Genomic DNA, 14,274 nt, shown 5'->3' on the forward strand with positions numbered 1-14,274 from the left:
ACAAACACATTTTAAAATTACATCTTTCAAAACCATATTGCCGGAGTCCTGCAGCTGCAAGCATAATCACATCTCTCTTTTTTTTTCTTTCAAATTTCTGTGTTAAATAGAAGGCTACAGAGTTAGATTTAAGTTCCTGCTACATTATCTTATTATGTTTACATGATTCTTTGTGGCCTGAAACAAAGTTCTAATCAAAACTACTTTTGCTGAAGAAAAAATTCAGCCTCCATTTGGGTGTATTTTTAAGCAGTTATTCACAGTTATCACAAATTGTAAGCACAAAAAAACCTGACTGAAGAAATAGGGATGCAACAATATAATATGAAAAAAATTAGTTTAAATTACCAAAACAGCTATAAAAGTTGTAGTTATAGCATACACTCTGTTCTATCAGAAGTAAGGTATATAAAACAATTAAGTACTAACAGACCATAGTTTCCAAAAAATCCCAAACACTCTAGGTTGAAATTTTGGTTATTACATAATTATAATGGCATATTTAATAACATAAAAATTATATTGTAACATCCCTAGGAACATTTTATAAGCACCCGAGCTGCTGCAGAGCCTGGTAGCATTTGGTCAATAACTATTTTTATACTGTATTTTCTTCTCAAAATATTTACATATTTGTACAAAGTAACAGAGTTTGTTAGTTCTGCAGGTCACAGCAGCAGCTTGGCTTTCTTCTAACTTTTATTTAAAAATAGCTTCATTCACTTATTCAATAATAAATACAAAAAGTTTCTCTTATTTTACAGAAATCAAAAACTACAATAAACTGACTCATGGAATCAAGTATTTAAATGTATTTTAGTGCAAGTTATTATCCCTTAGCTCTATCCCTAAGGAAGTCATTTCAGTACATTCCTTGTTCAGTGGTGTCTACTTTATTTAAAAATTTTTAAATTAGAGGGCCTGCCCCTTTTCAAATAAGGCTGTGGCCAGCACTTTGGACATCTCCCTTTCGCTGGTGATTTCAGTCTTACATTCATAGGAGGCCCCTGCCATGGGGCAGGGCAGCCGTCGGCTCTTTGCCCCAGTAAAAGTTTCTCCTTAGTGAGATTAAAAAAACAAAGCTAAACAAAACCCGCCCACCAAAAAAAAAAAAAAGAAAGGAAAACAAGAGAAAGAAGACAAAAAGAAGCAAAAGTGCTGGACCATTCTGTGATTCTGTTTAGCCTCAGAACTTCAGGAAAGATGCTTTAGTCAGCTTTCTCGTGGGGCTGCGTTAACCTAAAGTACTGAGGAAATCAGAATTCCCAGAAGCTATTTTTCAAAAAGTCATAAAACAGAAAGCAAAAGTATTTTTCTGTCTGCAAAATTCAAATGGCGTGTTGAATCACTTCTTCCTAGGGACAAGCCGCTGCCGCTTGGGTGAGGAATGCGCTCAGTTCATCCACTTCCGGCAGTTCACAGCGCCACAGTGACACGGGATCTTGTGCTGGTCATCTTCAAAGTCAAACTTGTAGTCATAGCAAAGCTGCCACAGCAAAGAATCAGTGTGAGCAAAGTTAGAGAAGACAGAACAGGGAGGGGGTCTCCTGTCTAGATCTCCCCAGTTCAGCAAACAAAACAGGGAGATCTGTTTTGTTGAGGTCCCAGAGGACCCTGGGTGGAAACCTCAAAATGAAATAAAGAAACTAAAATAGCTACACTTCACCTAGGGATCCCAATGGAACAAAGGAGACAGAAAGCCAAACCATATCCTCCTAGCACTGTCCACTGTGCACGGTGGAATCCGATGATTGGGTGGGTGCATCCCCCTACCCTCCCTCCTCCTGTTTGCTGTGTGGGGCATGCAAGTTTGGGGAGAGAGAAATTGCCTTTAGAAGGTAACAACTGACTTCCTCCTTCAACTTTCCTTGTTTAAAAGAATATTTAAAGGCTGTCTTGCTCTTTAAACATTATCAAATTATTATTAATCTCACAGACCAGCCCTGTACCAGTCTACGTAAGTTCTATGGCTATATATGCCTAACCCTCCACCCCAAGAAACTGTACAATGTAAAATGAGGGGAAGCCTGATCGTCTCTAAGTCTCTTCTAGTACTTTAGGATAGTATTTGGAAACTCCTTCCATAGAGAAAGGAAATGAACCACTATTTAATGAGTAGTCGCTTGTAGTAATGATAATAGGGGTCTTGTTTAGGTATTTGCTGAGTTCTTAGAGGAGCTCTGTGAGGAAATTATATTTCCTACTTTACAGAAAATAAAATGATCATTTTAATGACTTGCTCAAGAACACTGAGGTAGAGTACAGCCAGAGACACATGTGCTTGGCCCCATAGCAGTTGGAACTACCAGGCCACTACTCATCCTCACTGGCACCACACGGTGACCTCACATACTTTCTTTCACCTAATCTTCAAGTGACTGTGAGATTTACAATGGGCTCCAAGTCCAGTCAAACCCATATTCTTGATTTAAAAAATGAGACTCCAATAAAATGATCAAAAAAATAGAAGTATAGTCTCACAGCTACATTCAAGAAGGGCTAGGGGCTCTCACAAAGGAAAGACACACTGTCTCCTCATTTTGCAAAAACAGGGGTAGGCATGGAAGGTGGGAGGTTTCCTACAGAAACCAACACTGCTGCAGTCCAATTCCACATGAGGGCACTTAGATAAAGACAAGATGATCATATTTGTGTAAGATAAAGCTAAGAAACATGATGGGACACCCAAGACCAGTAATAATCTTAACAGTTCAGATGCTTGGCCAAAGTCATTTTGTGAAACAAGAGACAAACGTCAAGTCCAGCATTTGGAATTTAAAAAAAAACTCAAAACACCCAAATGCCTTGCAAATGCGTTGATGTGAAAAATCAGTAAGACTGTATTGATCACAGTGAGAATATGAGCAACGTGGAGCAATATGGCAGCCCAAAATTTGCTTCTTGACAGCCTCAATGTGCTATCACACAAGCTTTAGTGTTCTTGGAGACCTCAGTGGCAATTCCATTATTTTCTTCAAACATCAGTTCAATTACAGGTATAATATTTGTTGTTGTTGTTTGCCATCGAGTCGGCCCCGATTCATAGCGACCCCTCCTTGGGTTTCCGAGGCAGTATCACTACGGAAGTAGGAATGCCCAACCTTCCTTCCAAGGAGTGGCTGGTGGGTTTGAACCGCCAGCCTTCTGGTTAGCAGTCAAGTGCCTTAGCCACTACGCTACCAGAGCTCCCGTATAATATTTAGAGAGGGATACTGGCAAATTGTGTCCAGGTTAAGGGGGTATAAAAGATTATAAGACATATGAAAAACAGTATCAACTAATGAGTGATATGGGGATGTTAATTTGTGGAAAAGAAAAATAAGGAAATGGGGAGAAGCCTGGTAATTATGTATCACCTTAAGTTGTGTGTCACTTTGGCTGGGCCTGGTTTTGAGTGGCTAGGAAGCTGGATGTAGTTATTCTCCATGATGAGATTGGTCATCAGCTCCATGGTGGAATCTACCAGAGCAGCTGAGTAACTAGCTGCCTTAGGGATGTGGTCTGCTTCCAGTACATAAGAAGATAGCTTTGAGAAAGGTCTGTGAGCTTTTTGGAATGCTTGGACCCTGCATGTAGCCAAGACTTCATCTCCATGGCCAACGTGTGTGCCAATCTTGGGACTGTTACTGGACTTGAACTAGTGGCCTGCCAAGTTGCTTGGTAATCTTGGGATTGTTCCATTTTATTTGTTGACCTTGGGTTTGTCAGCCTCAATAGCCAGAAGCTACAAGTTAAGAGAAGCCTCCAGCTTCAGTGGGCCAAGAATAAGAGGCAGAGCTGAGGCCCAAGGTTGAGGGGCTTTCACCCAGCCTCTAGAGCTGGTACTCTGAACTCTTTAAACTTGGCTTCCTAAACTGTAAGAGAATAAACCATCTATTTGTGGTATCTTCTGTTAAAGCAGCACTAGAGGACTAAAACAAGTGGAGAATGAACACTTTCAAAGCTGTCCTGTGGAATAATGTGGTAGCTTGATTATCTTAGGGGAAATGTGATACAGTGGCAAAATTTGACCTAACATGAGCAAACTTCTAGCAATAAAGAAGTGAGAAAGTGTTGAGCAAGTTACCTTGTATAAAGGAGTAAACTACCATGTATCAGGGTATGAACCACCTGGCAGACACCATCCCTCTAGCTCTTACCTCTTCTCCTTTCTGGATTCTCCGGTTGGAGCTGATGATAATTTTATGTCCTCTCTCAAAAGTCACCACTTCAGCCACACAATTGGGTGCACATGAATGGTTGATATATCTGTAAACCGTCATGTTGGAAAATGATTAACAAAACAACTAGAAAAAGCTTTAAAAATCTTCAATTAATGGGGAAAACTTTTTTCTTAATTACATTTCTATGTGCCTGCTAACAGAACAAGTGGAAATATACAATTTTAAGTAAAAATTCTTTTTAAAACAACTCATTTGTCCTGAATTTTAACCACTGAAAGGCTATAGTGAGCATTTCTCCCCTGCTTCAATCTCTCTCCATTATCATAAAGCCCGCCAAGCAAAGCACTAACTTTATCAGATTTCTTTTTGATCTCACCTCGCAGGCCCTCCTGTAAGTGTGGCATCAATAACATGGTCGTTATCCATGCGGAACATGTACACGCCGCGGTTCTGCAAGAGAAAGTACTTTTTCTATTTCTCATTAAAAAAGCGAGTCATCAGCGTAGATGAGGCACTACTTCTCTGTGCTCATATCTACCTGAGAAGTACTAAGTAGAACTGAAATGCACCCATTCACATTCACTGTGGGTACTCACAGTTGGAGGTGACCATGCCATGGCATAAGTGTAAAGCAATGAATCATTGGTTGGTTATGAAGCCGGGCTCATTAACCAATGTGAACCAACCACAGCACTCATTGAGGGGAGGCAGGAGTAAAATGCAGTACCCATGGTCCTTATAGTCAATGTGTATGAGACTAGTGCACCCACCAAAGGACAGCTATGTAAATAGCACTACCAACCAAAAAAGATAAATGGAAAGTGACAAGAGAAAAATACAAGAATATCCAGATAATGGCTTTTGTTCAAAAACATGACAGCCAAGTTTGCTCCTGCCTTTTTAGGATGTTTAGATGGCATGAGACAGAGAGGGTGAATGTGGCAAGATTTATAGAATCACATATACCAGACACGTACCTGAGACTCATAAAGTTTTTCTTTTCTGTTTGCTACTTCATTTCGAATGATAGTTCCAATATATTCAATGACCATGGTGTGCTTCTCAATGTCTCTAGCAGCATATAGGCCCAGTCCCTGCCAAAAAGAACCACTTCAATTTATCATATGGCAAATCTGTATTTTCTCCTTCATACAAAGGTATTATCTTGGGTGATACTTTGGGTCTTATCAAAGCCATACTTAAGGCTTCATGTGAACTCAAGTGATTTTTTTTTTTATTTGAATATGCCATCTTCTGACATTTAAAAATGAGATAATATTACCGCTTACAGCTATGCCATTATTATATATATATTTTTTTTCAACATTGCTACTCTCTTATGGCATATCTATCAGACTCTGTAACTGTGGCATGCATGAACATGTGGCTGTCCACATTTCATCAGGCCATCCCATCTTCCAGGTAATTCCATGCTGACATCCCAGCAACTAAGTAGGCCAATGGCCTCTGGGCAATTACTTCATCCCACTATTATTCCAAAAAAAAAAAAAAAAAAAATGACATGGCAACAAACTTAATAAAACAGAAACAGGGCTAATTAGAAAGGGTTATTAAAATACTACCAGACAGGTTTGACATTTGGCTGTGAGCTTCCTAAATTTGCTCTAGTTATCTGTAAAACTAGAAACAAAGGAAGTTCTTGGGGAAAGCAAATTGTTTTCCTGACAGAAAATTTGTTCAAGGCTGCCAGAGACATGTACAGAAATTTGAATGGGCCATGTCTCTCATTTGGCAATGTGAACTGTCTAGCTTACTCGCTGGGATATCATGTGCTATTAGCAATGTTTTAGATTTTAGTAGTACAAATTATGGAAAAGTGACATACTGAAAAAAATAAGGGTATTTTCCATGACAGTATTTGTATTTTCTTATCTCAATTTGTGTTTCAGCATTCTCAACTAAAACTTAACAGAGGTTAACAGTGGAGAAGGGTGAATACACCATGTGCTATCTGGGGATTATCCCAGATGCACTCCTCATCAAGCACCAGCTTGGAACATACAGTAGTGTAGGCTACTGTCAGAGACTTTAGGACATAACCTGAATTAGCTTCTCAAAATACCACTTATGTAGTTGGTCTGTTTAGTCCCACATGTGACTCTGTAGTGAACAAACCAAATACCTGACACTTCACACATTTTGGTATTTCAGCAGCTTCTGATACATATAACATTTTATTCTTGCATAGAGTTTTTCTCAGCAAGACTATGTTTGGAAAGGTGGCAAAAGGCATATGACTCAGGTCTGAACCACTGCCTGTGGTTTTGTGTATGCAAGAGAAACAAACTGCTGCTTCCCTGGAAGGATAGTAACTGAGATTCTGCTTCACATCACTCCATATCACAATGATAATTTTCCTTGCAGGAATACGGTGTTTCTGAGTGTTTGTAGCACTTGGTTACTGTTTTCTTTTTAAGCAATTTCAAACAGAATTACAGCTTAATGAATTATTGCTTGGCAGACAACCCAAATGTAGCTCTCTTTCCAGTCACTCTAAACCCCTGTTATACATGGATTTTGAAATAGAAAGGGCATATTAAAATATCAAACTAGCTGTGTAAAATTTAGACATTGGGGTAGTAAAAGAGTAAGTAAAAATTCTGTAAAGAGTCCAAAAAGGGAAAACGGGCTTATAAAGCAGCCTGCTATGGGGAATAGTTGGAATCTAATTTTCAAAAAATGGGGAAATGGGTATAATTATAAAAGCAGGGGAGGAGAAAATAATCATTAGTGGAAAAGAAAAATATAAAAACTTCTAAAAAGATCTCTGGAATGATGGCAGAATAGGCAGATGAGCTATGCAGAACGTTTACAACAAAAAAACAATAAACCAATTGAAACAGATACAGATGATTCTGAAAACCTGAGCTTTGAAGGGAAGATGAAATACTGACTAGTACAAGAAACTGAATGAAAACAGTGAATAAGGAGACATATGGAGCTGTGGACTGTCAATTGGCCTGATGGAGTAGCCATTCTGAATATTTGCCATCAATCTCATCAGGGCAGCAGTCCAATAATAAGCTCTGCTTGCTGAGTAATCCAGGGACACCCACATGGGTGACAGCGACCAAAGTTGGGAGATAGTAACAGTGCCCACACTACACAACCACAACCAAACCTCCTGTAGCTCCCCACACCAGGTGAGGGCCACAATCTGCTTCACATTAACTGATCAATGATAAGAGGGTGGCCAATACCAGCTCAACCTACCCTCAACTGCTCTACATCAACAGGAAACAGATCTGTGCACACATTCTCATTCTCTATCACACCCACAAGGAGACAGGTGATGAACACCGAGTTCTGTGAGATTACAAACAGAGTAGCACACAAGCACTACTTACTCTGATATAGCACAACAAAATTAAGCAAACAAAACAAGACAACACCCCCCCCCCCCCAAGAAACCCAATCTGGGGGAATCACACCAACATACAATACAATCACAAATGAAGAAAGTCTAAGATTTATGTGGGACACACTCAAGAGGAATAACTTATGTATGAGCAGAATTCCAGAACAGGAAGAGACCAATAAAACCACAGAGAAAATTATAAATTTCTTGGAAGAGAACTTCCCTAATATGATGAAAGACAAGAAGATATGGATTCCAGTTCAACAAACCCCAAACATGATAGATTCCAAAAGAAAATCACCAAGACATATCATAATCAAACTTTCCAAAACAAAAGACAAAGAAGGAATCCTGAAAGCAGCTCAGGAAAAATGAAAAGATACTTATAAATGGCAACCAATAAAACTGCACTCTGATTTCTCAGCAGAAACCATGCAGGAGAGAAAGCAATGATATGACATCTTAATATCTTGAAGAAAAATCTGCCAACCAATTGTCCCTCAGAGATTATGGCAAAATTAGGACATGTCCAGATAACAGAAATAAAGGAATTTATAAAAACCACATCAGCCTTACAAGAAACACTAAAGAGAGTCCTTCAGATAGAAAACTAACAACAGAAGACCACAATCTGTGATTAACACACATGACATTATCATACAGAAATCAACCCAGACATGTTGTTGTTAGGTGCTGTCAAGTTGGTTGTGACTCATAGTGATCCTATGTACAACAGAATGAAACACTGTGTGGTCCTGTGCCATCTTCACAATTGTTGCTATGGTTAATCTCACTGTTGCAGCCACTATGTCAATCCATCTGAATGACAGTTGTTTTGGTTCTTTAGTGCCACTCTAACAGAAAATATCACTAATGGAGATGGCTTTAACACACAGGAATTTATTTTCTTATAATTTAGGAGGCTAGAAGTCCAAATTCAAAGTGCCAGCTCTAGTGGCTGGGTGACGGCACCATGACCTTGGGCTTCAGCTTTTTCTCTTTCTCTTGCTCCTGGCCTACTTAAGCTGGAGGCTTCTCTTAACTCAGGCAGCTGCTGGCTGCTGAGGCTGACAAACCCAATGCTGACAAGTGAAATGGCGTGATCCCAAGATTATTAAGTAATATGGTAGGCCACTAGTTCAAGTCCAGAAGTAGTTCCAAGATAGGCAGGCAACATAGCCAGATGCTGAATGAAGACCTGGCTGCATACAGGGTCCAAGCATGCCAAAAAGCTCAAAGACCTTTCTCAAAGCTGCTTTCTTATATACTGGAAGCAGACTACATTCCTAAGGTAGCTACTCAGCAGCTCACAGTAGATTCCACCACAGAGTTGATTACCAGTCTCATCAGTTTCCTACTCACACAAAACGAGGCCAAGCCAAGCTGACACATGACCTTTACTACCACAAGGTTCTTCCCCTTTCTTGCTGATCCTCTACTTTACCAAGCATGCTATCTTTCTTCAAGGACTGGTCCATCTTGATAATATGACCAAAGAATAAGAGATGAAGTCTGGTCATTTTTGCTTCTAATGAGCATTCCAGCTGCACTTCTTCCACGACATATTTGTTGGCTCCATGGTATATTTAGTATACTTCGCCATTGCGATTATTCAAAGGCATCAATTCCTCTGTGGTTTTCATTATTCACTGTCCAGCTTTCACATAATTATGAAGCTACTGAAAACACAATGGCCTGGGTCAGATGCACCTTAAGTTTTCAAAGTGCTCTCTTTGCTCCTTAACACTTTAAAGACGTCCTTTGCAGCAGATGCCCAATGCAATATGTCCTTTGAATTGCTTGATTACTGGGTGTTGATTGTGAATCCACGTAAAATGAAATCACTGACAACTTAATCTTTTCTCCATTTATCATGATGATGCTTATTGGTCCAGTTGTAAGGATTTTTGTTTTCTTTAACCAAGACATGGAAGTATCCAAAGTAAAATAAACTTGCAAGACTGAAAACAGGGAACTAGAGAGATCAATTTTCAAATGAGGACAAATACAAAGCAAAAAGAGGGGCCACAGTGTTGTTACAGAGTTTGCAAAACAAGAGGAGTCAAGGCAATTTGAGATAGAATGGATTGTTTTAAACTTGGGAAGAAAATAATAAATCACAGGGTAACCTCAAAGAAAATTAATAAACATTCTCATGAAAATAAAAAAAAAAAGAGGAAAGTCATTAAATATTTAGCAAATACTAAAACAATAGCAATGAAGGAAATGATTTAAAAAAATCATAAAACAAAATGAGCTCAGCACAGAAAATTATATGGAACAAAGAAATCAGCAACACTACAATAAAACCCCTAACAAAAGGAGAGCAATAAATTCATAGTTGTTTATAATTACACTGAATGTAAATGGATTAAATACTTCAATCAAGAGACAGATAGGTGCAGAATGGATAAGAAACATGACCCATCAATATGCTGTCTACAAGACACATAGGCAGAAATAGACAAAAAAAATCAAAGATTGTAAACAAAACAAAACAAAACAAAAACATCAAGCTAATGGCAATCAAAAAAGAGCAGAGCGGCAATATTAATTTCTGATAAAACAGATTTTAACACAAAAACAACCATAAGAGACAATGAAGGGCACTTTCAGTTCATTAGTGCTGATATCACAGAATACTACAAATGGATGGCTTTAAAAAACAAGAATTTATTTTCTTACAGTTTAGGAGGCTAGATATCCAAATTCAAGAGTTCTGGTTCTAGGGGCTGGGTAAAGGACCCTTGACCTTGAGCTCTGTCTCTTATTCTAGGCCTATTGGAGCTAGAGGTGTCTCCCAACTCAGGCAGGTGCTGGCTGCTAAGGCTGACGAACCCCAAGGTTGGCAAGTAGAATGGCATAATCCCAAGATCAACAGACAACATGGCAGACCACTGGTTCAAGTCCAAGAATAATCCCAAGATCAGCAGGTAACACAGCAGGCCACTGAGAGGAAGACTCAGTCAAATGCAGGATCCAGATGTACCAAAAAGCTAGAGACTTTTCTCAAAACTTCTCCTTATGTACTGGAAGCAGATCACACCCTGACACCAGTTACTTAGCTACTCATAGCAGATTCTACCATGAAGTTGATTCCAATCTCATCATAGGGAGTAACTGCATCCAGATGCCAAGCATTCTAAACCATGGACCAGCCAAACTGACACACAACCTTAACTACAACAGACAGTATATAATGATTAAAGGATTAAGAGGATATAACCATAAGAAATATTTATGCACCCAATGAAAGAGACCAACAAATATATATTATATATATATAATATATATTCCAACAAATTTGAAAACCTAGAAGAAATGGACAGATTTCTAGAAACATACTACCTATTTAAACTAACACTGACTGAGGTAGAAAATATGAACAGACTCTTACCAAAAGAAAATTATAGACCAATATCCTTCATGAACATAGGCACTAATATTCTCAACAAACTCCTAGCCAAGAGAATCCAACAACATATCAAAAAAAGGACATATCATGACCCAGCGGGATTCATATCAGGTATGCAAGGATGGCTCAAAATTAGAAAAACAACATAATTCATCACATAAATAAATAAATAGGTAGCTACTCAGCAGCTCACAGTAGATTCCACCACAGAGTTGATTACTAGTCTCATCAGTTTCCTAGTCACTCAAATCGAGGTCAAGACAAGCTGACACATGACCTTTACTACCAAAAGGGTCCCCCTTCCTCAACCCCACATAAATAAAAAAAGGAAAAGAACCACACAATCATATCAATCCACGCTGGAAAGGCATTTGACAAAATCCAATACCCATTCCTGACAAAAGGGAAATTTCTCAACATAGTTAAGTGCATATATACAAAACCAAAGACCAGTATTATTCTCAAAAGTGAGACTGAAAGCATTCCCCTTATGAATGGATATGAGACAAGGATGCCCTTTATCACCATGCCTATTCAATATTGTATTAGAAAGTCCTATCCAAAGCAATAAGGCAAGAAAGGGAAATAAAAGGGATCCAAATCAACAAAGAAGAAATAAAGCTATCTCTATTTGCAGATGATATGATCTTATACACAGAAAATCCTAGAACTCAATGAGAAATCTACTAGAACTAATAGAAAGCTTCAGCAAAGTGGCAGGGTACACAGTCAACATACAAAAATCAGTATGATACCTCTCCACTAACAAAGAGAACTCAGAAAAGGAAATAATTTTCTATAATCACCTAAGTGCCTAAGGCATTTGACTACTAACCAGAAGTCTGGTGGTTCAAACCCACAAGCCACTCGTGGGAAGGAAGGCTGGGCAATCTACTTCTGTAGTGATATCATCTTGGAAACCCAAGTAGGCTGTGACTTGATGGCAGTGAGTTTGTTTTTGTTTTTTTTTTTAAATAATCACTCAAAAGATGAAGTACTTAGGAAACAATTTAACTAGAGACACAAAAGACCTACATAAAGAAAACTATAAAACACAATTACAAGATACCACAAGTGACCTATATAAATGGAATACTATACCATGCTCATGGATACGAAGACTTAACATTGTGAAAATGTCAATACTACCCAAGTGATCTACAGATATAATGCAAATCTGATCCATATTCCACTATCTCTCCTTAAAGAGATGGAATAACTAATCACCAGCTTTATAAGGGAAGGAAGGGGACTCTGGATAGGTAAAGTACTACTAAAGAAGAATAACAAAGTAGGAGGTCTCACACTCCCTGATCTCAAAACTTACTATCCAGTCATGGTAGTTAAAATAGCCTGGTACTGGTACAATGACAGACACAGACCACTGAACAGAATTGCGAACTCAAGTAAATCCATCCACCTACTGACAACTGATCTATGACAAAGGCCCAAAATTCATTAAATAGGAAAGAAATAATCTCTTTAATAAATGGTGCTGGCAAAATTGGATACCCAGTCTGCAAAAAAATGTAAAAAGACCCATATCTCACACTATATACAAAAATGAACTCAATGTGGATCAAATACCTGAATATAAAACTGAAAACCATAAAGATATGAGAGAGAATATAGGGACAAACTTAGGGGCCCTAATTTAGGACATAAATATACTATAGCATATAACCCAAAACTCACAAACACCAGGAGACAAAACTAGATGACTGGAACTTCCTAAAAATTAGACACTTATGTGCAACAAAAGATTTCACCAAGAGTATGAAGAGAACTGAGATTAGGAAAAAAAATTTGCAACACTGTATCAGACATGGGGTAATCTCTTAAAATTAATAGAAAGCTTCAATAACTTAATAAGAAAAAGACAAATGATCCAATTTAAAAATGGAAAAGAACATAAACAGACACCTCAGCAAAGAAGATATTCAGGCAGCTAACAAACACATGAAGAAATGCTTGCGATCATTAGTCATTAGAAAGAGCCAAATCAAAACAATGAGATACCATCTCATTCATTCCACCTAGCACTAAAAGCTAAAAACAAAAAACAAAAAACCCCACAAAACAACAAATGCTGGTGAGGGTATGGAGGGAGTGGAACACTTATACACTGCCGGTGAGACTGTGATATGGTGCAACCACAGTGCAAACAGTATAGCACTTCCTTAGAAATAACGTATACCACTACTAATATATACTAAAATAACATATACCACTAACTAATATACTAATATACCAGTAATACCACTACTAGGTATATATCCTAGAGAAATAAGAGCCATGGTATGAACAGATATATGTACACCCATGTTCATCGCAGCACTATTCACAAGAGCAAAAAAGATGAAAACAACCTAAATGGCCATCAATGGAGGAATGAATCAACAAATTATGGTACATACACAGAATGGAATACGAAGCAACACTGAAGAACAATAATGAATCTGTGAAACATCTCACAACATGGATGAACTTAGAGCCCATTATACTGAGGAGCTCTGGTAGCGTAGTGCCTAAGGCACTTGACTGCTCACCAGAAGGCTGGCGGTTCAAACCCACCAGCCACTCCTCGGAAGGAAGGTTGGGCAATCCTACTTCCGTAGTGATACTGCCTCGGAAACCCAAGGAGGGGTCGCTATGAGTCGGGGCCGACTTGATGGCAAACAACAACAACAACATACTGAGTGAAGTTAGTCAATCACTAAGGGACAAATATCATATGAGATCATTACCGTAAAAAATCAAGGAAAGAGTATCATGAATTGTTCCTCTTACTTCCATGTTGATCCTGACCCTGAGTTGTAACCTGTCATATTTCCCTAATAAACAGCATAATCTTGAGTATAGTCTGTGAGTTCTGTGTGGCCATTGCAATGAATTATCAAATGCAGCAAAGAAGTAGAGTGCTGTGGGGAGGATAGCTGGTTTAAGTGGTAAAACAGTTGGGTAGGGGAAGTATGTCTGAACCAGCCTTAGGCTGATCTTGATTGTCTTCTCTCCTCTTTAAGTGACACCACCACATTATAAAAGGAATCTGAGTATTTTTGACAAAAGGAAAAGTGCATATCATGTGATTTTACTTTACATGTGAAAATAAATGTGCATATATTTTTAAAGATATTAGCATGGAAAAATTATACAAGGATAACACACACTGCCGTTGAGTCAGATCCGACTCATGGCAACCCCTCCTTGAGTTTCTGAAGTGGTATTACTACAGAAGTAGATTGCCCAACCTTCCTTCTGAGGAGTGGCTGGTGGGTTTGAACTGCCAGCCTTCTGGTTAGCAGTCAAATGCCTTA

The 14,274-nt window shown here is 38.6% G+C and overlaps 1 protein-coding gene across 1 annotated transcript in view; it reads right to left on the reverse strand.

Annotated features, from left to right (window-relative positions):
* Positions 1–1,393: 1,393 nt before the first annotated feature.
* KMT2C (lysine methyltransferase 2C) overlaps positions 1,394–14,274 on the reverse strand; it is a 470,642-nt gene continuing 457,761 nt past the window's right edge. Inside the window, exons 56-59 of the mRNA XM_042782218.1 lie at positions 5,141–5,257; positions 4,540–4,613; positions 4,140–4,248; positions 1,394–1,486 (exon numbers count right to left, since the gene is read on the reverse strand). Coding sequence (XP_042638152.1) covers positions 1,394–1,486; positions 4,140–4,248; positions 4,540–4,613; positions 5,141–5,257 — 393 coding nt within the window. The remainder of the gene's footprint in view (positions 1,487–4,139; positions 4,249–4,539; positions 4,614–5,140; positions 5,258–14,274) is intronic.

The sequence above is a fragment of the Orycteropus afer genome, unplaced genomic scaffold (genome assembly GCF_000298275.1).
Source record: "Orycteropus afer afer isolate SDZICR_OR568_19922 unplaced genomic scaffold, OryAfe1.0 scaffold00264, whole genome shotgun sequence".
Lineage (NCBI taxonomy): Eukaryota > Metazoa > Chordata > Mammalia > Tubulidentata > Orycteropodidae > Orycteropus > Orycteropus afer.